The following is a 24173-nucleotide window of genomic DNA, read 5'->3' on the forward strand; positions in this document are numbered from 1 at the left end:
CAGCAGATCTGAAGTCAAAGCTGCTGCAGGCCATCTGCCAAGTACCCTCCTCACCCAGGTCCTCCAGAAGGGAGATGTGAGCAGTGCACCTCCGGGCCACCTTGTGGGTGTTCTGATGTCTCAGTAAGCTTTAAAAAGTGCCTGCCACAAGAAAGTAGTAAGTGAAATGCAAGAGATGAAAAAAATGCTACAGTGTGATTAAGGAAAGAAAGAGGAATTTAAGCTGTATCTGGAATGCAATCAGTATCTAAAGAATCCTACAGGGCTCTGAGGTGTGCATGCTGAGGTGACATGCAGACTGGGACTACAACACTTGGCAAGGATTAAACATCCTCCGCCGATTGTCATTCAGTTTGAGGAAAGCCTTTTCTATTATTGGCTATTGTTTCAAATTCCATTCCAGAGCTCTCAGAACCATTCATTCCTCAATTATAATTTACACTTGTTTTACAGTCTAATAATTGATTTCTTTTTTCTTTCCTTCAGCTATGAGTCACTTAGCAGCTACTTACTCCTTAGTTGTGCTTTCAACAATATTGTGTGTTTCCCTTCTTTAACTGCTTTATGAAAAGGTTATCCCATCAATTTTCATAACTTTTGATAACATCTTAATACTGACACTCCCCAAAATGCTTTTATATTCCTTTGCCATACCTAATTTGTGTAATTTCAAGTACTGAGTTGCCTTTTCAGCCACAGCTTCAGAACAATGCATTGTGATTTTAAACGTAGCATAAGAGAGATGAACTCATCACCATGTCTCCTCAGATTCCAGGGACCTCTTTTCCAGGAGGTCTCTTCTGTTCTCACAGTCATAAATATGTATTCTCCTCATTCCTTCCTTCTGTAGGGTGCCTCTTAACTCAAGATCATCATTCCATTATAGATGTCTGGAAGGATGAACCTCCACCATATCCACAAGGCTAAACAATATGCCCGTGATTCCCAAAAATAGTTTCAACCATAGCAGTCAACAAAATCACTTTGTCCTCTGAACTCTTAGGACATTTGGCACTTATTGGCTACTTGTAATTGTCTCCCTTGTACTTTTATTATTTTTCATTTTTATCTCCTGCGTCTTTAGAGATGTTTTATATCCTTAAGAGCAAGGTCTGAGCATTACTTCTTTATGTCTCCAAACCTAAGATAGTAATCACATACACACACATATATATATATACATATACATTCTATGGTTTGCTTCAGGAACTAGGTCTTCAATCCACTGTCTTCAAGCTTACTACTTTTTTTTTTGAGTCTCTAATCTGTCACTACCTTTTCCATTGTTAGAAAATCTGACTTTTCTGAAACTCTCTTTAAGTCTCATTGTGAGCCTCATGATTGGACACAGTGCAGTCCAGGTCTACGTGGAGCTTTCCCATTAAGAAGAGCAGGCAGAGGGCCACAAGGGACAAGTCACAGGAAGAAACCAAAGCATTTGCCCTTGAGATTTAAATAAGGCTCAGCTGGTGTTTTTGTATCAGAATTAGACTATTTCTAAATCATATTCTTAGCCTCTGGGGCAAGATTGCCTAGTTGTACAAGATAAGCCAACAAGTATCCAGCAACTATACAAAATTCTTGTACCATGAAGCTAATAGTTAAAACACAACAGATAGCCTAATTAAGGAGACTAGAAAGGGATAAGAAAAATACACATGGAATGAGACAGCCAAAGGGGCAGGAGAAGAGAAAGAAGAGAAGCATGAGATACAGACTTCACAGAAGCCCAGGAGGTAAGTGCTCGCAGTATCGGATTCACAGCTGCCACTAGCAGGACAGAACTGAAGAGACGCCATTCTATCTGTCACACAGGAGGTCCCGAATGGCTAGACAAGTTTCGCTAGACTAGTGAATTTTGGACAGAATCCAAATCAAGTGGTGCAAGAATCAGAGAAGGAGAGGTAACACTTGAATGTAATGTACTCTTTCAAGCTCTGCAACTTCAAGAAGAGACACAGAGGACTTAAGAAGAAAGTAGACCAGCCATCCAGGACTGTTTCAATATGGAGGACACAGAGCATGTTTCTTGGCTAGAAGGGAAGAAATTAAAGCATATTTAAAAGAGAGAAGGAATTGATCCATAACTTGAGGAGGAAAAAGGATATCTCTTCTTCTGGGAGCTGGCAGGCAGAGAGAGGAAAAAAATGGTAAGTGGTGTGAAGTTTTGAAGAGAGGAAAGCGGAGGGTGTTCCCATATCTTAGCTCCATCCTCTGTGTGGGAGAAGACAGGGCTCCAGGGCAGTGATAAACATCTTGAACTTGCCTGGGAAAGGTCTGCTGTGCAGTGTGGAGAGACCACCTGAGGCTGGCAACTGGTAAATGATGGGATTATCTCCAGAAGGGGCTTCCTAGGAGTAGGGGATGAGAAATGGCGGTTTAGGATTGGGGACTGGGCAGGAAGGTATACCAGCAGGTCACTACGAAAAGAAAATTGAGTGCCAGGGATGGTGTGGTGGAAATGACTCACTAGGGCCTCCAGGCAGTGTAGGTAAGGAAGAGCCAGCCAGGAGGACAGGGAGGACATCCAAGGTGAGGAGACTTTGATGAGCTGATGGTATATTCAGTGAGAGTGGGAATGACGAGAGAATGCTGTGGGATTGTAAAGTTCCAGTTTTCAGTTGGCCTTCCGGGACCTTACTTTCTGCTGGGTCAAAGTAAGCTCCAGGTTGTACGTCAGGCCTGAGTGAACAGTGCAAGTCTCAAAAGGAGAGACCGAACAACAGCCATCAGAGACAGGAGAAAAATGAGGATTATTTATTTATCAGTTTACTTACTTTTAGTTTTGACCTCTACTACCCAACTGCCTGTTGAACATCTCCTCTGGGATATATTTCTGGATCATCCTCTCCTAAATGAACATACCTTCCCCAACCCCTGTAATTTAAATTTACTCTCCTTCTTTCATTTTTTAAAAAATCTGGACAGTAGCATTACCATTCACCCAGGCAGCTATTCTAAAAAAAAAAAAAAAAAACAAGAAATAAAAGTCATCCTCACCATTTTTTTTAATTCTCTTTGCTCTCTACCCAAACTGCTTCCTCCCCGAATTTGAAAGCTCCCAATGTGCTCTCATCCTCCCTCCAGTAAAGGATAGGGATAAAGAACCACCTCTAGAGTCACACAGACCTGGGTTTGAATCCCATCTAGACCATTTCTCCCTTGAATGAACCAAGGCACATAAATGCCCTAACCCTTATTTTCTCCCTCTGTAAAATGGTTGTATTACTAGTACTAATCCCATGGAGTTATTATGAGGAATAAGGGAATTAATACATGTAAAAACCTGAGCATGCTATTTGGTACACAATAGTGGCCTTAAAAGATCTGAAGACCATTAATTTTGGGATTCCTTTCCTCTTCTGATTTCATGCTGCCTGCAAAGCTTGTGACCATATTTCCCAATTTTTGTATTTATCATGGACCAATTTCTTAAATTTTTATGAATGCATTATTACAAATATTCAAATTATTTTGATTATTTTATTTTATAAACCAAGCTAGTAATACTCATTTTGACTCACAAATCAAGTGATTTTTGTTGTATTTTTTTTTTTTACACACTTTGAATCACATCCTTTAGACAATAAACACTGACAGGTTAGCTTTTTGTCATTTGTAAATTTTTTAATTAAAAATTTCTAATTCTAACAAGTAAATAAAATGAAGTCACCAAGTTTTTCAACGCGCCTTCATTTTTTAAAAAAACACCATTAAATTCTAAGCAAAACATCCCGAACAACAGGGTGTTAACTGGTCATATTCACATTCAAAATGGTTTATAATTTGTTATAAAATTTTTTAGAATGGAAATATACATTATTATATAGCTAGGTTTTGCACATGGAGGAAAACAAACTGCTAGACTGGTTGTTGGCCCCTGGGTTTTAATAGCCTCCCCCATCCCACCTGTCAAACCAACATTCACATTCTCTTCTTACTAATCCCTTCTTAAAGCTAAATTCAACTCCCCCTTATTCAGGGCAAAGGTTCAGAGTGAGAGGGAAAATAAGGACATTACTAACCCTGACTATTAAACTGAAACACTATTCCAGTGCCTGCTATCTGCTATGCCATCACTCTCAGCATCTCTACCTTGTTTTCCTTCCTAGTCTTCTCTAACCATTACCACTGACCTTGAACACTTACATTAACAAATGCATCTATGTGACCGCGGAAACATTCCACTGTGATGGCAGTAGGTAAATGGAAGCATGGCTTATATGGTTAGTTTGCCAAAAATTGTTAAGTTACCAAAAATTCAGTACCAACCTTCTTCCATGAAGAGAGTCAATGGCAAGAGTCAGGTTAGGAGATTAGTTAAAATTTAATAGCAGATAGCCGGTAATAGATTCTCACTTTTAATTAAGGTTCCTTTTAAGGAAGGAGTCTATTAGGGATAGTCAGAGGAAAAGATTAAGAAATAAATGCCCATGTCTTTTATCCTCCCCAAATCTCCTATAATCTACCCAGATGTGTGTGTAACACCATCCTTTGTCCATCTACCATAAATGAACCAGCTACCCACTACAGAAAGCAGAAACTTGCTGTGCCATATATTCCAGAAAATATATTCTCATTGCTCGAATGAGAATTAGGAAGAGAAATAAATGTTTCCAAAACTTAAACCAGAACATATATGCGTCCACACACACACACAAAGCAAAGGGACAAAAGCTACTCTGTAAAGAAAGCCAGTTTAAAAACAGACAAGGAAAAAAAAAATGTTGGCTTGAGTAACCACACTGTTTCTTGTATCAAACAGAACCTCAAAATAGATGGTAATGCGTCTCTCTACAGTAGCTCCTGATTCTGGTGTATCCCATAAGAGAAATGGAATTATGGCTCAGCCTCAAAACCTTGGGCCCTCGTTTCCCAGCGGCCTAAATCAATCCCCAGTCCAGGACAAGATGCTGTGTGAGATGCGTAATTATTTCAGGCCACTAGGGTAAGCACTATTCCTGGTAACTCTGCGGGCAGTGCCATGCATGAGGGTTTCTAATTCTCTTTGGTGATTTGGTTCTGCGTAAACTGAGATTTTTCCTTCAGTCTTTCAGCCAGATAAGCAGGAAAGGCCAACTCCGGTCCTGAGGTAGAGACAATCAAGGTCAATTTCAATTGCTTTTCTGTGCAGATTAGTCTACTTTTTCCCTGCTGCCTTCCTGACACCTGTCCTTATATTTTTATCTGATTATCATATACCCAGTGAGAGAACCTTTGATGGCTTCTGATGCTCACCCAGTCATCCAAAGGCCTCTCAGCCTAAGAAATAACAGGAATACCCAGCAAAGCAGTTTCCTTGAAAGGCTAACCTAAGATCTTTGGCTGTGAACTTGTTAAGAAGTATCTCCCATGGGTTTTTTGAGGGCGACGTTGAGACTAATACTTGCTCTCACCAGAGGCAATATTGACTCAACTTGCCTATTACCAAATCTCTAATTTTTGGCTTGTCACTGCACCTACAATATACTCGGTTATTACCTAACATAGAAAGGGAAAGGTAAATCTTGTCATTCCCATTTGGGAGATGGTAAAATTAAGGTTTAGAAGTTTAGAAGAATTGTCTAAAGTGAATTCAACAAAGCAGTGTTGTAGCAGGAAAGTACTGTAAATCAGCTGACACTTGTCCCTGGTTTTGTAGGTCACAGCCTCTTTTCAAGTTTAGAGCAGTGTTTTACTTACCATATTCCTCCTTGAAAACTTCTATTTACTTTCTTAAACCGTGGATACCAGTGGAGAGGTGTCAGGTGTACATTCCAGACACTTAACACAACATACACAGACTGAGCCGTCTGACTGCTGGGTACACAGCTCCAGGCTGAAGAATCTCTAAGGTTGTTCAGAAGAACAAATGAAGCACGACGGAGAGCAGGTTCTAATGTAAAAGTAATATCCTATACCCCTGAAAAGGCAGATTAAAAACATCCTCATTATTACAAACAAAAAACTAACCAACTTATTCCGTGCTTTCTTCAGACTGCATTGCTCCCCTCCCCAGTAGCTTCATTAAATAAATGCAAACACATGTGCTCTGAAATGGGTAGGTGTAAAAGAACATTCCGCACAATTAAATCTAGGCTGCCGCAGATTTATAGCACATGCATACGTATATCTGGGGATATTAACTCATGACGACAGCTGAACATGACAAATGCAACAGTACATAAGTTGGAATGCCGGAAAAATGCAACTACAAACCCCATGCAGACAAACACGCATACAATGAGTTTTCCCTCAACACACACGTGGCGGCACTTACAGGAGCTTAACCACATTGAAAAACCCCAAACACAAACACAGGAGCCTCCGGCGCCCGCGAGCGGCCCCCACACATGCGGCCGCGCCTTCATCCACAGGCAGGGATTGTCGCGCGGCCCAGGGTACACTCGCCCTCCCACTGGCATCCCACTGCGCGAACACATGCGCGCCAACCGGTCCCCGCGCCCGCCCGCCGGGGAAGCGGCAGCTCCCGGGGCTGGGGGCAGGGCCCGGTGGGGCGGGAGCGCCGCGGGGCCGGGCCTCGGCGCCCCGGGGAGGGGACGAGGGGCGGGCGCGGGGCGGTGCCCGGCTCACGTGGGCGGGCGGGAGCAGCTGAAGGTCCGCTCAGGAGCCTGGGCTGTCCTCTCGCGCGCGGCGCTGGCCGGGGCGGCGGCGGCGGCGGAGGAGGAGGAGGAGGAGGAAGGCGGCGGTGGCGGCGGCAAAAGAGGAGGGAGGACGGGGGCGGCGTCGGACTGGAGCCGAGCGGCGGCGCGAGCTGCCCGGGGCGCTATCGTGAGCTCGCCCGCCGGGCCCCCACCCCCGAGCTACACCCTGCCGTGCCCAGCACTGCCCGCGTCCGTGCCCCCGCGGGGAGCGCGCCGGGGCTGCCCCCCGAATGACGGGCGGAAGGTTCGACTTCGACGATGGCGGCACCTATTGCGGCGGCTGGGAGGAGGGCAAGGCGCACGGGCATGGCATCTGCACGGGGCCCAAGGGCCAGGGCGAGTACTCGGGCTCCTGGTCGCACGGCTTCGAGGTGGTCGGAGGCTACACCTGGCCCAGCGGCAACACCTACCAGGGATACTGGGCGCAGGGCAAGCGGCACGGGCTGGGGGTGGAGACGAAGGGCAAGTGGATGTACCGGGGGGAGTGGTCACATGGTTTCAAGGGGCGCTACGGGGTCCGGCAGAGCCTATGCACCCCCGCTCGCTACGAGGGTACCTGGAGTAACGGGCTGCAGGACGGGTACGGCGTGGAGACCTACGGGGACGGAGGTGAGCGGCGTCGCAGGCGGCGCGGCCGCCCCGCGGGCTGGTGCGGTGGGCTTTGCCCAGCCTGTGGGGAAACGGGGAGGACGCGAGGCGCACGTGTCCGGAAACCCGCCAAAACACCTGGGGAAGCTTCCCACCCACCTCCCGCGCCCTCCCTCCCCCAGAGGGTGCGTTGGGACGGGACCGGTGGCGCGAGGGTTTGAGCTGACCCTGTTCTGGAAGCGGGCGGTGTGTCCACACCCGGGGGAGCGAGGCGTGAATATACCTGGCCGGCGCCAGCGCTGCACTGCCACCAAGAGGGAGCGCCGCCCGGGAGGGTTGGGCTGGAGAGAGGACGCTGTCACTTGAGCCCGTCACATTACGTTCCTGATCCCTCCCTCTCCCGGCCGAGTTTGAAATCGCCACTCCCGAGGAGTTAGAGCGAACGCCCTGGGCTTGTGAGGCCGGCGGTCGATGCTGACCGCTCCCCGGATTGGTTTCACGTGGAGTCGTATTTCGCTTCTGGTCCTCTAGTAGCCTAAAGATAGAAGCCAGAACCCCGTAACTAGGATGTTGGGGAATTATACCATATTTAGGGGCGCATTTGGAAACGTCCTAGTTATGGAAGCGGAGAGGCCACCTGATGCAGGTGGGATTCAGAGGGCGTGAGTTCCTAGTTTTCATTCGGTTCCTTAAAGTATTGGTTTTCGATCAAACGAATAGCAGTCTTTGCTGACCTGGAGACTTTTGTATAAATTATTAGGAAAATATTTTTGAAATGGGCAATAATGTGTACTATTTTTTTAAAACAATTGAAAGGTATGTTCCCGTAGCAGCTAAGTTAGTAGCTACAGTACTGAGAATGGCAGTACTGAAACGCCAATTTGCATTAAGGTGTATGACGTACTAAAATGTGCCTGGCTGTGCACAAAAATCATCTTATTTTAATATTTAACAATATTTGGAAAAGAAATTATGTATATAAATAGAACAGAAATTCCTTTTTTTATTAGGAAAAGTATACATCCTTGAAACAGGTGTCAAAACCTGATCAATTTCCTTATATAATAAGCCAAGAGATGAATGGTTTATGCTTTGGCAAAGTACATTTTCTGATAATAAACATAATCACATTTAATTGAAAAGGGTTGTAGGAGGCGATGTCACCTTTTGGAATTAAGCAGCTCAGAGTTGGAGGATATTAAAGGGATCCAATTAAAAGTTTCTCCAGCCCACTGCAACCCCAGTTATGCCATTGCTTATATAAAAGCTTATACAATTTGTACACTTCACTTACTCAGAACATTCCGGCTGTGTTTCAAATGCAAAACTGCAGAATGGTAGGACTTGCTAAAAAGGACATCTTTTAATCCTACAGTATAAATAAAAGATACGGTTCTCATGGAGTAAAAGAAAAAAAAAAACTTTCTCTAATACTTTTCTATGGGTTCTGTGAGTCCCAAGTTCCACAGTGGTTAATTAGAGCCCTTAAATGTTCTGGATGGGCATAAAGTGCCTTGGTTGACAGCCTTATAAATATGTTAGCTTGTGTGTGACTGGATTTTATTGGAGGCCCCAGCTCTAGTATATAACTAAATTCCATGCTCAAAAGTGGAACGCATAATTTATTCTTTAAATATGTGCCTTATTTTATAACCTTTAAAGAAGGCCCTGGATAGTTCTCTCACTTCAGTTTTGAAAGGTTAAAAATAGTCGTCTTTTAAAGTTACTACTCATTAAACAAACTCTCTTGGTTTAGAGTATTCATTATACCTAGTAATCAAAATATATATAGCACAGTAAAGGCTGTCTATGTACATGTTGTAGAAGCCCAAATAAATATCCAGGATGACTTTATGAATAATCTGCCCTCTGTTTTAAAATGAACTTTTAAAAATTAAAGTTAAAATTTGGCGTCACCATAGTACTGTGGTTTTCTTTTTCTACCCTCCTGCCCCAAAATCTAATATGCTGCAACTAGTAAGGGGAAAAACTCTTAAAAATCACTATTGAAAGTCTACTCTGCTACTTGGTTTTCTGCTTTCTTTCATATGTTACTTCATTTCATTAGAAAGTCCTTAATCATAAAAGGGGAGTCTAAATGCAAGTATATTACTATAACTTATTTCATACAAAGGTTTTGGCCAAAATAGGAAAATCGCTTTTCTTATCTTCACTAAAGAGCTTGTTTGTCTCCACTCTCTGTACCACCACATGTCCACTCCTGTATACTCTATATCGAATTCAAGGAAAATCTAATTCCATGTATTTTGTGGTGACATTAAACTGGAGGAGGAAGGAAGTAGTAATTCCATATGAAAAGTATCAGTTTATTAGTGACTTCTGTGTGAAGTGTTGTTGAAATAGAAACCCTCTGAATAAGTTAGTACCAAACTCATGAAATTCAAGTCTAGGTGCCCAGAATTTTTTGTGCAAATTCTGATCTGCTAATACTTTGTTTTTTTTACCTGTCATAAAACTATTGAAAACATCTGGGAGGACACAATGTTTTGTTAACTAGATGCATACCCATTCGTAGCATATAAACTTAAGTTTGGCATAGTGCAGTGCAAATTTGACTGAAACTCATTCCTAACTGGATGCCTTCCACTGCAAGATTGTGTAGTTAAAATGGCTAGATCTAAAAAGTTAGCTCCCAAATGAACACAACTTAAAACTGGTAAAAAATAATTTTTATACTTGTGAAATACACATCTATATTTTAGGAATCGAGGTGCTAATTAGAACTTTATTTGAGCAGCAGGGAGAAGTTGGAACCCACCTGCTTCATGAAGAAATAGGCCCTTTTTTTCTAGGTTCATTGACTAAACTAAACCTATTTTAAATTTCAGATGAACTACTAACAATTTGTAAATTGGTTTCTAGCAATTCCATGGAGGAATTCTTTCATATACTGCGATTTCATAAAATGGGAGAGGAATGTGGCCAATGCTGTTGTCCCCCTCCCTTCCCTATTTGACAGTTGAGCAGAGACTTAAACTTTCTAATTATTGCTGTTGCCTTAGCTTGGATTTTCAAGCAATACTTCTTTGGAAATTCTAAATACGAGTCTTATTTTTGGAAATATCAGTTTAAGGAAACTAGCTGTTAATTTTCCGTTAGTGTTAAACATTTACCAAGATGGTATGGTTGTGTTTAAAAAGTGCAAATACTTATTGATATCAAACACCATCTCTGCAACTTGTTCTAGCAAAATTAACTTGTCATTATATAGAAAAATTAGAAGGGTATGATTATAGTGTTTATTTAACCAAAGGAAATATTAAAAATAAGGTGGTTTATTTTAGTATGTGCAAGTCAAGTTGTATAACTTGTATCCTAGAATTTATATTTTATATGTATAGGCAAAGGAAAAGTCAAAAGTTGAAATTTCCTAATAATTCTATTCCCTTTCCTGTTGAGGTGGTATATTTTGGTGATGGCTGAAATTCAGCAGGAAGCTTTTAACCTGAAATGTTTTATATGACTATTTCTTCTTAGATTAATCCTTTTGAGAAATCTGTGGTTCACTTTCCTCCTCAAAAGTTCATAGATGTCAGGTTAAGACTTCACATCTATCCAGACCCTCTTAGTATTTTACTATTGCCCTGCTATTGTCTATGTGATGTAAATATGGCAGAATTAACAGAAAGAGAAGATAGTCTTCAAATTGGTCAAACTTTTGGTTTGGCAGTCAGTATGGTTTTAATTTTTCAAATAATCAGTCCTTTTTAATAGAATGATATAAAACAACTAGCATTATTGTTCAGTATTTTAAAAATAAATGGATGCCACACAATAGAAATTTGTGCATGGAAATATAAAATGCAGTGTAACTGCAGGGTAGCTCTATATAATCAGAAATAGGTAAAGGTCAAGACAGAGTAATGATGTATTTTCTGCGACATTATGAATTGTTATGAATAACAGAGAAGTAATTACATTTTAAAATTTCCAGATAGCTTCTTTTGAGAGATACTGTCATTTAAAATTTGCCTTTAATGAAAGGAAATGGCCTTGATTTTGAAAAGAAACTTCTAAATTCCCTAATTTAACATTCATTTCCTCCTAAGATGATTTAAAAACCTATACCAGGTTATTTTTAAAATATCTTTGCTTATTTAGTAGAAAAACATACTGAGAATAAATGCTTTGGATTAGAGATTATCATATTCCCGAAAAGGCATAATATTTGTTGAAAAAGTAATTTGGTATCAACAAAGTGTGATGGAAACTGTCAAACACACCTTTGTTTGAGATGAAGTCCAAAACGGTAAGAGTGGAAGGTTTCATCTGGACTTATCTCAGTTTTTCTGGGGGTAGAGGGTGTACTCTTTTCAGCCACCATAGCTGTTTACTATAAACACAGTCATCAAACACCCTCAACCCACGAACACCAATTCCCGCAGACCACAGGACACAAAAGCATGAGTTTGGGAATTTTGTGTTCTCTTATGAAGTAATTCCTACCCTCAGGGTGCTTTTAGTCTGTGATGTGATTCACAGTGGAGTGGTGGAGGCTAGGAAATCCATAAAGAGAATGTAGACATTAAACGTTCATATAAGTTTTTAAATGAAAAGCAAAAGTTATCACACACCATTGGAAAATTTTAAACAATTGCATTAAAACCTTAGACCCAAAATTACAGGCAGGGATTCACAGGTGGATGCAGAGTATGCCCTAGGGTTGACTTGAGAATGTGTGGGATTTGACCTTGGGCCTGCCTGCCCTGCGCACGGCTTCTCCCAGTGCGCACGGGCTGGTTGCAGGCGATCCACCGCTTCGGCTCCCAACTCATGCTGTGTTTTTTTGCGGTCTCTCCAAGGTACCTACCAGGGCCAGTGGGCCGGAGGCATGCGGCATGGCTATGGTGTGCGCCAGAGCGTGCCCTATGGCATGGCCACGGTGATCCGCTCCCCGCTGCGCACCTCGCTGGCCTCGCTGCGCAGCGAGCAGAGCAATGGCAGCGTGCTCCACGACGCCGCAGCTGCCGCCGACAGCCCGGCCGGCACCCGCGGGGGCTTCGTCCTCAACTTCCACGCCGATGCCGAGCTCACAGGCAAGAAGAAGGGCGGCCTCTTCCGAAGGGGCTCCCTCCTCGGAAGCATGAAACTCCGCAAGTCCGAATCCAAGTCTTCCATCTCCAGCAAGCGCAGCTCGGTCCGCAGCGACGCGGCCATGAGCAGAATTAGTTCCAGCGATGCCAACTCTACAATCAGCTTCGGCGACGTAGATTGTGATTTTTGCCCGGTGGAAGACCACGTGGACGCCACCACCACGGAAACCTACATGGGCGAGTGGAAGAACGACAAGCGCAATGGTTTCGGCGTTAGCGAGCGCTCCAATGGCATGAAGTACGAAGGCGAGTGGGCAAATAACAAGAGGCATGGATATGGCTGTACCGTGTTTCCTGACGGCTCCAAGGAAGAGGGAAAATACAAAAATAATATTCTGGTCCGTGGAATAAGGAAGCAGCTTATACCAATAAGAAATACAAAAACTAGGGAGAAGGTGGACAGAGCGATTGAAGGCGCGCAAAGGGCAGCGGCCATGGCGAGAACCAAAGTGGAAATAGCAAATTCAAGGTATGTAAATATTGGGGTTTGCTGGGTCGTTCAGAACAATGTAATATCAAAAATTATATCTATCGGTCTGCTGGTGACATCACCAAATGGGTTCTACAACTGCCAAAAAAATCAAAGGTGGAAAATAATTAAGCCTCATAGAATGAGAGGTAGAAATGCGCTTGTAGTGTTCTGAAACTTTCATCAAAAAATGTTGAAGGCATATCGAGCTCCCCTTCTTGTTCTAAATTACTTTTCCTAATTAATAACTTGATGGAGTTCGCTCAGACTATGTGCGCATCTTCCTGAGTCCGGGAAGTTACATGTTTTAAAGAAGGACCTCTGAAACGCTGCCACGGAGAGCGCTGTGTTTTGCGTACCAGAAAGAAAGTGTCAATCCACATGGAAACATACCTAGTATAGAGGTGTACCTTTATTCTAATATTTAAGTTGGAGGTGTGTACCTCTCCCCCTATAAAATTATCCTAATTTATAAAATTAAGATTCTGCTTACTGAAGTCTTATAGGTGAAATTGGTTTAGAGACAGCCACCAAGATCTAGATATGGCAAGCATGGTAAGTTAACATGACAAAATCTAACATGTCATGTTCGAAACAACAGAGCTTGTCTACATGGGAAAGGCAAAGAGACTAAGGCTCACAAGAACCATCACATTCTATGCAGGAGAGATTAGATCATTGGTATATTAAAAGGAAAGAGGTGGAGGGAACCTGACATGGACAGATGGGACTCTCAATGTGCCAAGGTTGGAAGAAAGAAGAGCAGTGGAGAAGGGCTGGCATGAGTAGGAGAAAGCGGGCGAATAATAGATCGACAAGTGGGGTGTATGTGGGCACAGAAGGACTGTGTGTTTGAGTTTTTACCATTAAATAGCTGGTCTCAGGGATCCAGTAAGAGGGATAGAGAAATCTATTAGGAATGGATATCATAGGTTAGACAAAAAGGAAAAAGGGCTAGTTATAAATGGAAAATTTTATTTTTAGGCTTAAGTGGATACTGACTGGCCATAGTTTTGTGTGACTGGAGGCATAAATTTAGCATAGAATATTAAAAATCCTGTTCCTGCTTCAGTAATACTCTTCTACAGAAGTAAACCTCCTTTTGAAACCACAAAATATTAGCATGTCTCTGGGCTTTTGTCTTAGTATTGAATTAAGAAACCCCACTTTTTTTGTTGAGCCATATGAAATTTCCAATATTTGAAGTTTTTAATGTCCAAAAAAATGGCGATTTCCTATGGTTCGACTGAATACTTCCAGACTTCTAGAGTTTTTTTTTTTTAATGCTCCTGTTAAGAAAAATAATGTAAATATGGATACTAAATAAAAGAGGTCACAATTTTTGCATTTTTTAGATATATATTATGTTAAAAGTCCTCAAAGTTTTCATCTTTACCCCAAACTAATCCTATTTTAAAGTTAATATTTCTTATTAATAAGCACAAACTTTCATGAAGAATCTTTCTCTCTCCTCTCTTCCCTACCGAGCATCTTTTATTTTAGATCATAGTTTTTGCTGATCACCTAACATTGGGTCTACTTTGCTTTTCTGTTTGCTTGTAGGTAGGGTACTTGGCACAGCTAATCTTGCTGGCTGGCTTTTACAGCTAGCAATGTACCTTTTGTTGGCCCTAGCCTCTAGTTTTAAATGCATGCTTGGATTCTTCCATTTTATTTTCATCTTATAACTTAGTGATATATTAGAGGCAGTTCAGTCTTGGCAGGTGAAAAATAAACCTGTGCAGAACACTCTAACAAATGATTTATTCTAATTATTGGCTTTTATGATTAGTTTACATTGGAGGAATCTACATAACAGAAGGGGACTTAGTGATTCCTGTGATTACACTAGTGCCATAACATTCTTACCCAAGTTCTAGCCACGTTCTCTCTGTTGAAAGTCTTTCAAAGGTAGTATTATGTAGTTTGGGAGTACTATATCATATAGTTATAATCAAGAAATCTTTAGCTTACGACCTTATATTTTTAGCCAGTTAACTACTTCATAAAGATTTCACTAAGGTATTTTTAAAAAAACATTCAATTCGTTATGCTAAGTGAAATAAGCCAGTCATTGAGAAATAAATATTGCACGAGCCCACTTAGATGACTTATCTAAAATGGTCAAACTCTGGCCGGGCGCAGTGGCTCACGCCTGTAATCCTAGCACTTCTGGGAGGCCGAGGCAGGAGGATCGCTCAAGGTCAGGAGTTCAAGACCAGCCTGAGCAAGGGTGAGACCCCGTCTCTACTAAAAATAGAAAGAAATTAGTTGGACAACTAAAAATATATAGAAAATATTAGCCGGGCATGGTGGTGCATGCCTGTAGTCCCAGCTACTCGGGAGGCTGGGGCAGAAGGATTGCTTGAGCCCAGGAGTTTGAGGTAGCTGTGAGCTAGGTTGACGCCACAGCACTCTAGCCTAGGCAACAGAGCAAGACTCTGTCTAAAAAAATAAAATAAAATAAAATGGTCAAACTCATAGAAAGAGTAAAATGGTGGTTGCCAGGAGCTGGAGAGAGGGTGAAATGGGGAGTTGTCATTCAACAGGTATAAAGTTTCGGTTATACAAGATGTGTAAGGTCTAGAGATCTGCCGTGCAGCACTGTGCCTATAGTTAACAATACTATATCGTGCGTTTAAAAATTTGTTAAAAGTAGTTCTCGTGCTATGTGTTCCCAAAAAATAGTTTGGATATCACAATAGACAAATTACAAATAAAAAATTCCATTAACCTTTTGTATTTTATGTACTTTCACTGTTTTAGTCCCCTTTGCAGATTCCTTGATACAATGAATACTTCAGATGGTAGAGCTTTGCAGCTTGTTTTTGGAGAAAATAACTGAAAGACTGACATTCCCTTAATAATAGTTCTGAGTTTAGAGTTCACAGTCTTTCAAAAACTTTTTCAAAAAAATAAAGAGAAGAAAAGATCTTAGTAAGGTTTTAGAGATTGCCACCTGGGACAAAGGACTTCTAGCTATGTTATTGTCATAAACTGTGGTTCTTTATAACACCAGAGTATCCGCACAGTCCTTCCTGGCCCCTCTAGAGTTGCTGTTATTAATGTTTTTAAAACTATTATTGGCCAGGTGTGGTGGCGCATGCCTGTAGTCCAAGCTACTTGGGAGGCTGAGGCAAGGAGGGTCGCTTGAGCCCAGGAGTTTGAGGTTGCCGTGAGCCAAGTTGACACTGCTGTGCTCTAGCTTGGGGGACAGAGCAAGACTCTGTCTCAAAAAATAAATAAATAAAAATTTAAAAATAAAAATATTGAAAATTTAAGAACATACAGTGATACTGCTCCCAACCCAGTCTGGTAATGGCAGAGTAAGAACTAAAAACTGAGACTCCTGGCAGCTGCTGCTATCAACAAAGGGAGATGATCAGTTAATAGTTATCAGCCATTCAGTTTGTCCACCTAATCACCGTGCTGTCTCTGTTATTTCTTTGCTTTAGAGACTTGTGTTTGTTTCATAAGTTCCAGAGAAATGGACCTGCCTTTGTACTGTCTCCCTGTTCTATCTTAGAACAAAGCCTCAAGTTGGCTCTGAGGGAAAATAATTATATCATCCAATAATGTCTCCAGGAGACACAGAAACAATCATTTTTGTCCCCAAAATTCAAGAAAATACGGTAGATCTGTGGACCTTTGCTTTGTTTCTCTAAAGAGGGAGAGAAACACACAGGAAGCTTGTTTTGAAAAGCTTATTATGGGCCCCTGTTGAATTCTGATAGGTCAGGGAATATGGGGGTGACATAACAGTAGTAGATAACACAGATAGTTCATTAGCAGGTTAGCACTTAAAGAGTCAAGACCGTGAAAGAAGCTAATAATTTACTCCTAGAACTTTTTTTTAGGTCTCTGTTCTGATCGAAAAAGTACTATATTTGTAAGATTTAGCAAAATTTTATTTCCCTTTTGCCTTGGTCCTGAGGGTAAAAATCATCATCTGGGGCTGAGAAAAGGTCTCAACCTTGTTTTTTAAGATACGTGAAAGAGGAAGAGAGCGACTCCGCATAGTCCAAGAAATAAGCGTACCTACCAGTTGCTGTGAGGCCGCTCCGTGCAGTGGCTGATAGACAGTTTCTAGTCCTGGAATCCCAGCCGCTCTGCTTTGTAGATGAAGACACTGCTCTGACAGACAGATGTTGGGACTGGGGAGAATCCAGTACCCAAGCCCAGGCCTCCTGGTCTTTCTTGCATCAGTCTTTACCCTGGGTAGGAACTTGGCCAATCAGACTCTCTTTTGAGTCACAGGAATGCCGTACAGAGACACATAACTAGAATGCCCCTCCTCATATGCTGAATTTACTTCCCAGAAAATATTATATAATAGGCAGAATCTGTTTTGTTAGAGAATACTAAAGATCCCCAATCTCAGATCTGGAAGGGCTACAGGAGAACATCTGGTCCAAGCCCCTCACACAGAGGCAGAAGTGAGGCCCTGCCCAAGGTCGCCCTGCTGTCTCTGTTGTTTCCATTCTGTTTCTTAGGTGTTCGTTTTTTATTCCTTTAGCTCTTACCTCCAGTAAGTTCTTCAGTCTCTGTCATTTCAGTTATATTTCTCACTTGGTCAATTTTTACCCCTTCGACTCTTGTCTCTAATAATTCCTTAAGTGAGATGTTCAAAGAAGTCACTGTTCCTTGTGAAAAATGTTTTAAGGAAGAGTTTTATGGCAAGGCATTTGGTTGAGATAGCCAGTAAGAAGTGACCCGTACAGAACCCGACTTGCATGGAAATGAACAGGTCACTTAGGAACCGGTGCAGGAAAAACAGAGCTTTGTATGATCTGAGGCTTAGAAGAAATAATTATTATGAGGATGCAAGACTTATAGTAGGAGGGATGGAAGAGAGCCGGCCTAAATCCCAAGCTTGTACTTCTGGCTTTGTTGTATCAGACAGATGAGAAGAAAGACTGTAAAGTGAGAAAGTTAGCAGGTGAGTTAGTAGTAACTGTTCCATTCTGCAGACTTTCAATGACTCTGCGGGAACCTCACTGCAGCTGGTGTGTGCCCCGGTAGGCTCCCAGCACTGCTGTGAAGGGTCAGTGGTCAGGGCAGGCCAGCCAGTCGTGTGGGACTGTGCTGCTGCTCTTGCCAACCTCTCCCTGACCATTAGTGCCGCTTCAGGTGACCACAGCGGCACGTAGGCAGGTAGCATAAGAGGGAGTCCTCTGCTGCCCAGCCCAGAACTAGAGATTGGACTCCATGTTTGGTAGTTTTGGACTAAAATATTAATATGATACATAATTTTCCTGTAGGATTTTTTAAAACTACTTCCCATACTTTGCTTTAAAAAAAGATATATCACAGTTTCATACCAGTCTTCCCGCCTCCTCCATGCTCAGATTGGTTCAGCCACGCCAGCTTGCTTTCTTGCTTTCACTTGGGAGGAAGGTCTCGGCTCTTCCCTTCCCTCTGCCTGGTGCCCTTGCCTGGCTCACTGCTTAGTCCTCACTCGGGTTTGAGCATAAAGTCTCCTGTTCATGGAAGGTTCCTTCACTCCACTCCCTCCTACCCTACTTCTATCCCCCTCAATCTAAATTAAATCCCCCCACCAGTCTAAATCGTGATTATGTTTCAGAATGTTTGTTGAGTATCTCTCTCTCCAACTGGATTGGGAAAGATGGACCGACCCCGAAAGCAGCTTTGCTCACTGTTGTAAACCCAGCAGTGAGCTTGGATCAGGGCACGTTAGGAAGTGCTCTAGTAAATACTTGATGAATGAATGAGTTAACTCCTCACAACTTAGGGTATGAACACTACCAGTGCTTCCAATTTCATTTTGCTGGGCATTTAAAAACCACAGTTTTAAGGACGGAAACTGAGCTCTAATAATTCATCATGCTGTAGTCTGACAGTAGTCAAGGATGTGTAGAAAACACAAGTGTGTGCTACAGTACTCTTTCCCTTAGGTAAGTCAAAGCGTTACAAGGCATGACCAGGGAATGGGAGCTTCGGTTAAGCCAGACTGTTACCTCCACTCTTACAGGTATTAAGCTGGTTCAGTGATACATACAAAGGAGTCCCTTGCAGATAAGGAAACACCAGGAAGTCAGCTTATATTAACCCTAGTGACAGTGGCTCAGCATACACATTCACCATCACCAAACCATGTAATAAGTCAGAACATGAGAGCGTATTGTCTTTTTTTTTTTTTTTTTTTGAGACAGAGTCTCACTGTGTTGCCCCGGCTAGAGTGCTGTGGCGTCATCCTAGCTCACAGCAACCTCAAACTCCTGGGCTCAAGCAATCCTCTTGCCTCAGCCTCCCGAGTAGCTGGGACTACAGGCATGCACCACCATGCCCGGCTAGTTTTTTCTATATATTTTTAGTTGTCCAATGAATTTCTTTCTATTTTTAGTAGAGACGGGGTCTCGCTCTTGCTCAGGCTGGTTTCGAACTCCTGAGCTCAAACGATCCGCCCGCCTTGGCCTCCCAGAGAGCTAGGATTACAGGGGTGAGCCACCGCGCCCGGCCCATATTGTCTTTTAAAGATCTAAGTTTACTGAATGTTCAGCTGTTGTTGTTTCCTTTTGAAAGTTTTTTCTTGTCCTTCCAATTTTAAAATGAGTCATTTTTCTTAGGCTCAAATAATATTCAATTTACCACATAAAGCTGGCAGGGATAGATAGAACAGCCCTTCACAAGACTGTTTGACTTAATTCGTACTTCATTTATTAGTAATTAAAACCCAAAGTCAACCATGAGTCAGTGCACATTATAGTTCCAAATTAAACTGACTACTACCAATTTTAGGAGAAAGTTCATTCTCTGCCAAGTTATTGTGAAGGGCCAGCGCTTTTGAAATTCTTCAATTCTGTTGGGCAAAAGGATACCCTTTCTCTTCTGCAAATTAAAATGAATAGTTTACATACTGTATTTCTTTTCGGTAATGATAATGGTTATATTATATTTTTAAAAAGCAATTTTAGATTACCTTTTCCATGGAGTTTTTTGTTTCTTCTACTCAATCTCTGGTTAATTTTCAGTTACTATCACAAGTAATTTTTGCAGGAAGGAGAAATTCTTCTGATGCCTTGGAAGTCATTTTAATGAAGAGGTGGTTAAACAAGTAAAGAAATTTTAGGGAAAAACCGCCTAAAAATGTGGGAATTTACAGCTAAGGGGAGAGCATTGGTTGTTTTCTTTAATTGCGCAGCCTGTTCTTCCGTATCTGCACCTTGGCTCTCTGTCACCCTTTCCAACCGTCACAACCAGCGCTTCTAAGAACAAATTCCAGAGACTTGGTTAAAACACTCAGACGCTGAGGCCGAGAAAAGTTACGGTGAACAAGGGCTAGTGTTTGCCTTACCCTTCACGCAGGTGGTTTTGAGGACTGAATGAGAGAGTGGGTATACCAGGGTTTGTAAACTGTAAATCGCTACATACCTTTAAGGTTTAGGAAAGTGTTCTGATCCTAGGAATATCATTTTCAAAAGTAAAAGTTGATAAAAGACCAAGAAGCCAGACTAGGATAGAGGTAAAAATGGAGTGAGGAAGGAAGGCTTGGGAAGCACAAATAGGGATAAGCGAAAGGAAAGGAGTTAAATCCACCAAGCCTGACCACCTGTGCATGGATGTGAGCATGCGTCAGAACTCAGCCCATTTCCAGCCTCAGATCTGTGCAGAGTCAACAGGGAATTTTATTTTTTTAAGACTGAAAAAAAGGAGCAAGAAAATGGCATTTGTATTTATATCAAGCTATGCCAGGGTACTATTCTGAAGACAATATAGGATAATCATATTGTTTAAGTATATTAGCAGGTCACCACCATCCTTTTATATTTTATTATCCTTTATATTATAATATTTGTGTTGCACCTACAATTTTCAAATACACATTTCTCTTCTTTACAAAGAATGTGTGTTCCCCATGGTAGAAAGCAAGGAGCTTGCTCTAACTACTTCCATTTTTCTCTGGGCTGTTTAAAGAAAGACGTGCTTCTCCGTATCGGGGGGCCCAGGAGCAGTCGCTGAGAATTCTCTCCGTGTGGGTGTGCAGAGGGAGCAGCTGAAACCAGAAAGAGGACCTAGGTGTCAGCTCTGTCCTGCCCCAAGCAAGGGGTTAGGCATGGATATAGTGGCACTCAGAGGTGTAACTTGGGAAGACAGAAAAACTCCTACAGTCACCTCCTGTCCTTTGACCCTGATACTGTATCACTCACGATGTAATAGGCCATTACACATAACATGAGAACACATTGTGTTATGACAACCTTGTAAAACCTCCTTAGGGTTTCTTGATTCTAAAGATCTTTCTTTGAAAAACTCTTCATCCAGCCCTCCAAAGTCCAAACCCATTCAGAGGTATTGAGGTGGGCATGTATTTTAATGACTAATAAGTAGGTTCAAGCAAACACAAATTTCATGAAAATTAGTCTTAGGCCATAATAAATGGAAGGGTCACACTGTTATCCAGACTTGTAAGCCATTAAAAACATTTTTAAGAATTTCAATCATGTAGGCATGGCCCTCCACTTTGATTAAACAGCAAGGGCAAGGAGAAGGTGCTCTGTATGGTGTGAATAGATTGCGAGATGATATTCAGTGCTACAGAGATCTACTTAGTGAAGACTGGTATTGAAGACTGGGAAAAACAAAAAGCCCAGGGTGGTGATAAGCCAGGTTCTAGGGGCACATGGTGACTTACCTTGTTTTAACTAGAAATCTGAGCTTGCTCAAATAGTACAAATTTCAACAGCTTTCATCTCATTTAGCTCTGAAATATGCTTTCTTGATAGTATAAATATGAAGAATGAAAGCAGCAATTTCTTCTTAGTATAGCTTCATTTGTAATTAACCCCCCCCCACTATTATGTATTCTGGAAAGCCCCCCAAAATGTGATTGTGTTCATATTCTGTCCTGTACGCTCCCTGTGAATTTCAGCTTTGACCTGGAGAAACTCTGTTTTTAGGCAAGTGGCAGAGTTCTGTGGCCATGCTAACCAAGCTGGTAGACTCCCCCAAGCCGCAGCTGCCAGGCGGCTGAAGCACCCTGCTCAAAACTTTCCATTATGGATTAAGCTGACTCTGCCAATCTCACTTTACTCAAGACACCAAACTGGATGCTTGCAAGACTAGTGCCTTGCAAATCTTTGAGATGCTTTTCTTATTATAGATGAAATATGAACATTGTGTTTAGGAACAGGATCCAACAAATGCCAAAGGTATTTATGTAAGTCATTCAGCTTTAGTACAACAGCCTCTTGAGAATAAAATCAAATCAGCTTTTAATAATTTTTGCCCTTCTATTTTAGTTGGTGTTTCACATTTATTTGTATAATATGCTAAATTCAAAATAATCTTCTTTCTCAGAAATTTAATTAATACGTAAGGAATCAAGATTGCCTCCAAAATAGTACAACTCTTTGAAGTCAATCTTCTTAGGACTTCCATGTGGGCCAAAAGAAACTTACTTAAGCCAAATAAAATACATTAATTCACTTTCTAGCACTTTTAAAACAGTAGATTGTCAGAGATTAACAAATCATTTTATTATATTTTTGTTAATTTTGGAAAACTTTTAAATAAGATAAAAATTTTGAATTTTACTATATTGAGTTAATCGAATTTTGATCCCTGGTGCTTGGTCTAGAAGTCTTATTTAATTTTTTACATTGATGTGGAGGTTTTTGAATTAGTATTTCAAGATTTCATACATTTACTTCCACCCGTTAGGGAAGGGTTTGAGATACGCCAAGGGAGCCCACTAGTCAAAATATGTTGCAGCGATATCCCACACAAGCCAGAAATTTGGGGTTCAAAGATGAGAGTAGAGTAGCATCAGATGATGGGGCTCTACTGACCCTCCCTCCACCCCTGGCCACTTGTTCCCCAGCTCCCTCCTGCTCAGCCCAGTGATTTGAAAATCAGTTGCAATGTGGACTAATAGGTTACATTGTAAAGACCCACATGCCCTGGAAGGGTGGTGCCTTCAGCCCTTGTCTGTCATCAGCACGCTAGTTAACACTTTGGTTAACTAGAAAAGGCAAAGGGGAGCCCAGCTTATTTTATGAGGTTCAGTTCTAATTTTAATCATTCTTTGTTATATGAGTCGATTACCTACCATGTAAATACAAAATCATGATTAAGAAGTAGTCCTTTTCTTCCTGGAGTCTGCTTGGAATAGATGAAAAAGTAGGTTGGCACCTTGCTAAGGTAGCACATAGGAGGGGCTTAACCATGGCCTGGGACTGGAGGCAGGATTCTGCAGGGGGCATCCAGGATGAGACCCACAGGGTGTGTGGGTGTTTTCCAGAAGAAGATGGAGGAGGGTGCAAAGAACAGCGGCCCACGTGTATTCCTGGTATGGTAAAATGTGCAACATGGCTGGAAAAGAGCGGGCTGGGTGAGGGGGGTGTTGAGAGATAAACAAGGACTCTTGGACCTATAAGGGGGAGTTTGGACATTGTCCCAAGGATAGGGGATAATGTCCCTAGGTCTTAGGCAGGATAATGTCAGTAGGTCTAAGGCAGAAGAGTTACATGATCATATTTAAAAAGATCACTCTGGTTGTAGGTGGTATAGGGATTAGGGAGAGTAAGGGACAGTAAAACTGGAGACAGATTAAATAGTCATCTGCTAATTAGTAATCTAGGCAAGAGCCCGTGGGTCAGGCCAAGCAGTGGCAGTGGCAACAGAAGGAAGGCGATGTATGTTTGAGCCTCCCAAGCAGACTCAGGATTTACAGCTAGTTGAATAAGTGTAGCAAATCTAGAAAGGGAGAGTCAGCGTGACTCCTGAGTTCCTGGCCTACCCAGCTGAGTGGGTGGTGGTACCAATTACTCGGAAAGACACCAGCCAGGTAGGGACAGGTTCAGAGAAGAAGGATTTTTGACTTCTTGAATTTTGACATGGTAGCCCAAAAGAGAACTGGGAAGATGGGCCTGGAACTCAGATTTGCACTGTACTTACAGAGCTCAGATCCGAACCCTGAGAAACAAAGACATTTATGGGTCACGCAGAGAAAAGAGGAATTCTGTGTACATGAGAGGAGACACAGCTCTTTTAAAGAAGTACAAGTAAAGCAACTCTCACATTAAGTGACTAGGCTCTGTTGCCTTATGACAACACAATCCCAGTATCAGGATTTCTGTTCTTGAATTTGTGAAATTATGCTTTCTAAGATTTGTGCTCAAGGGACCTAGCCAGTGAGCAAGATCTGTTGGGCTGTTTTTTTTTTTTTTTTTTTTTTTTCTTGGCAACATACTAGAACAAAATACCACTCTCACAAATTGTTATGCTAAAGGAACATCATTTGGTAAACATTTATTTAGTGCCAGCTCTGTCTAAACAGGGCACTAGGCCCTGGGAGTACAGAGATGAATAGGAAACACAACCTGGCATGAAAAGCAA

General features: G+C 42.0%; 1 protein-coding gene across 2 annotated transcripts in view; it reads left to right on the plus strand.

The window, feature by feature from the left end:
* Positions 1 to 6806: 6806 nt before the first annotated feature.
* JPH1 (junctophilin 1) overlaps positions 6807 to 24173 on the plus strand; it is an 80086-nt gene continuing 62719 nt past the window's right edge. Inside the window, exons 1-2 of one of the 2 annotated variants that reach the window (XM_012663126.1) lie at positions 6807 to 7253; positions 12056 to 12815. In XM_012663126.1, coding sequence (XP_012518580.1) covers positions 6875 to 7253; positions 12056 to 12815 — 1139 coding nt within the window. In that variant the 5' untranslated portion in view covers positions 6807 to 6874. The remainder of the gene's footprint in view (positions 7254 to 12055; positions 12816 to 24173) is intronic. The other variant, XM_012663127.1, reaches the window with a different exon arrangement.

This window comes from Propithecus coquereli, unplaced genomic scaffold (genome assembly GCF_000956105.1).
Source record: "Propithecus coquereli isolate 6110/MARCELLA unplaced genomic scaffold, Pcoq_1.0 Scaffold8, whole genome shotgun sequence".
NCBI classification, from domain to species: Eukaryota; Metazoa; Chordata; class Mammalia; order Primates; family Indriidae; genus Propithecus; species Propithecus coquereli.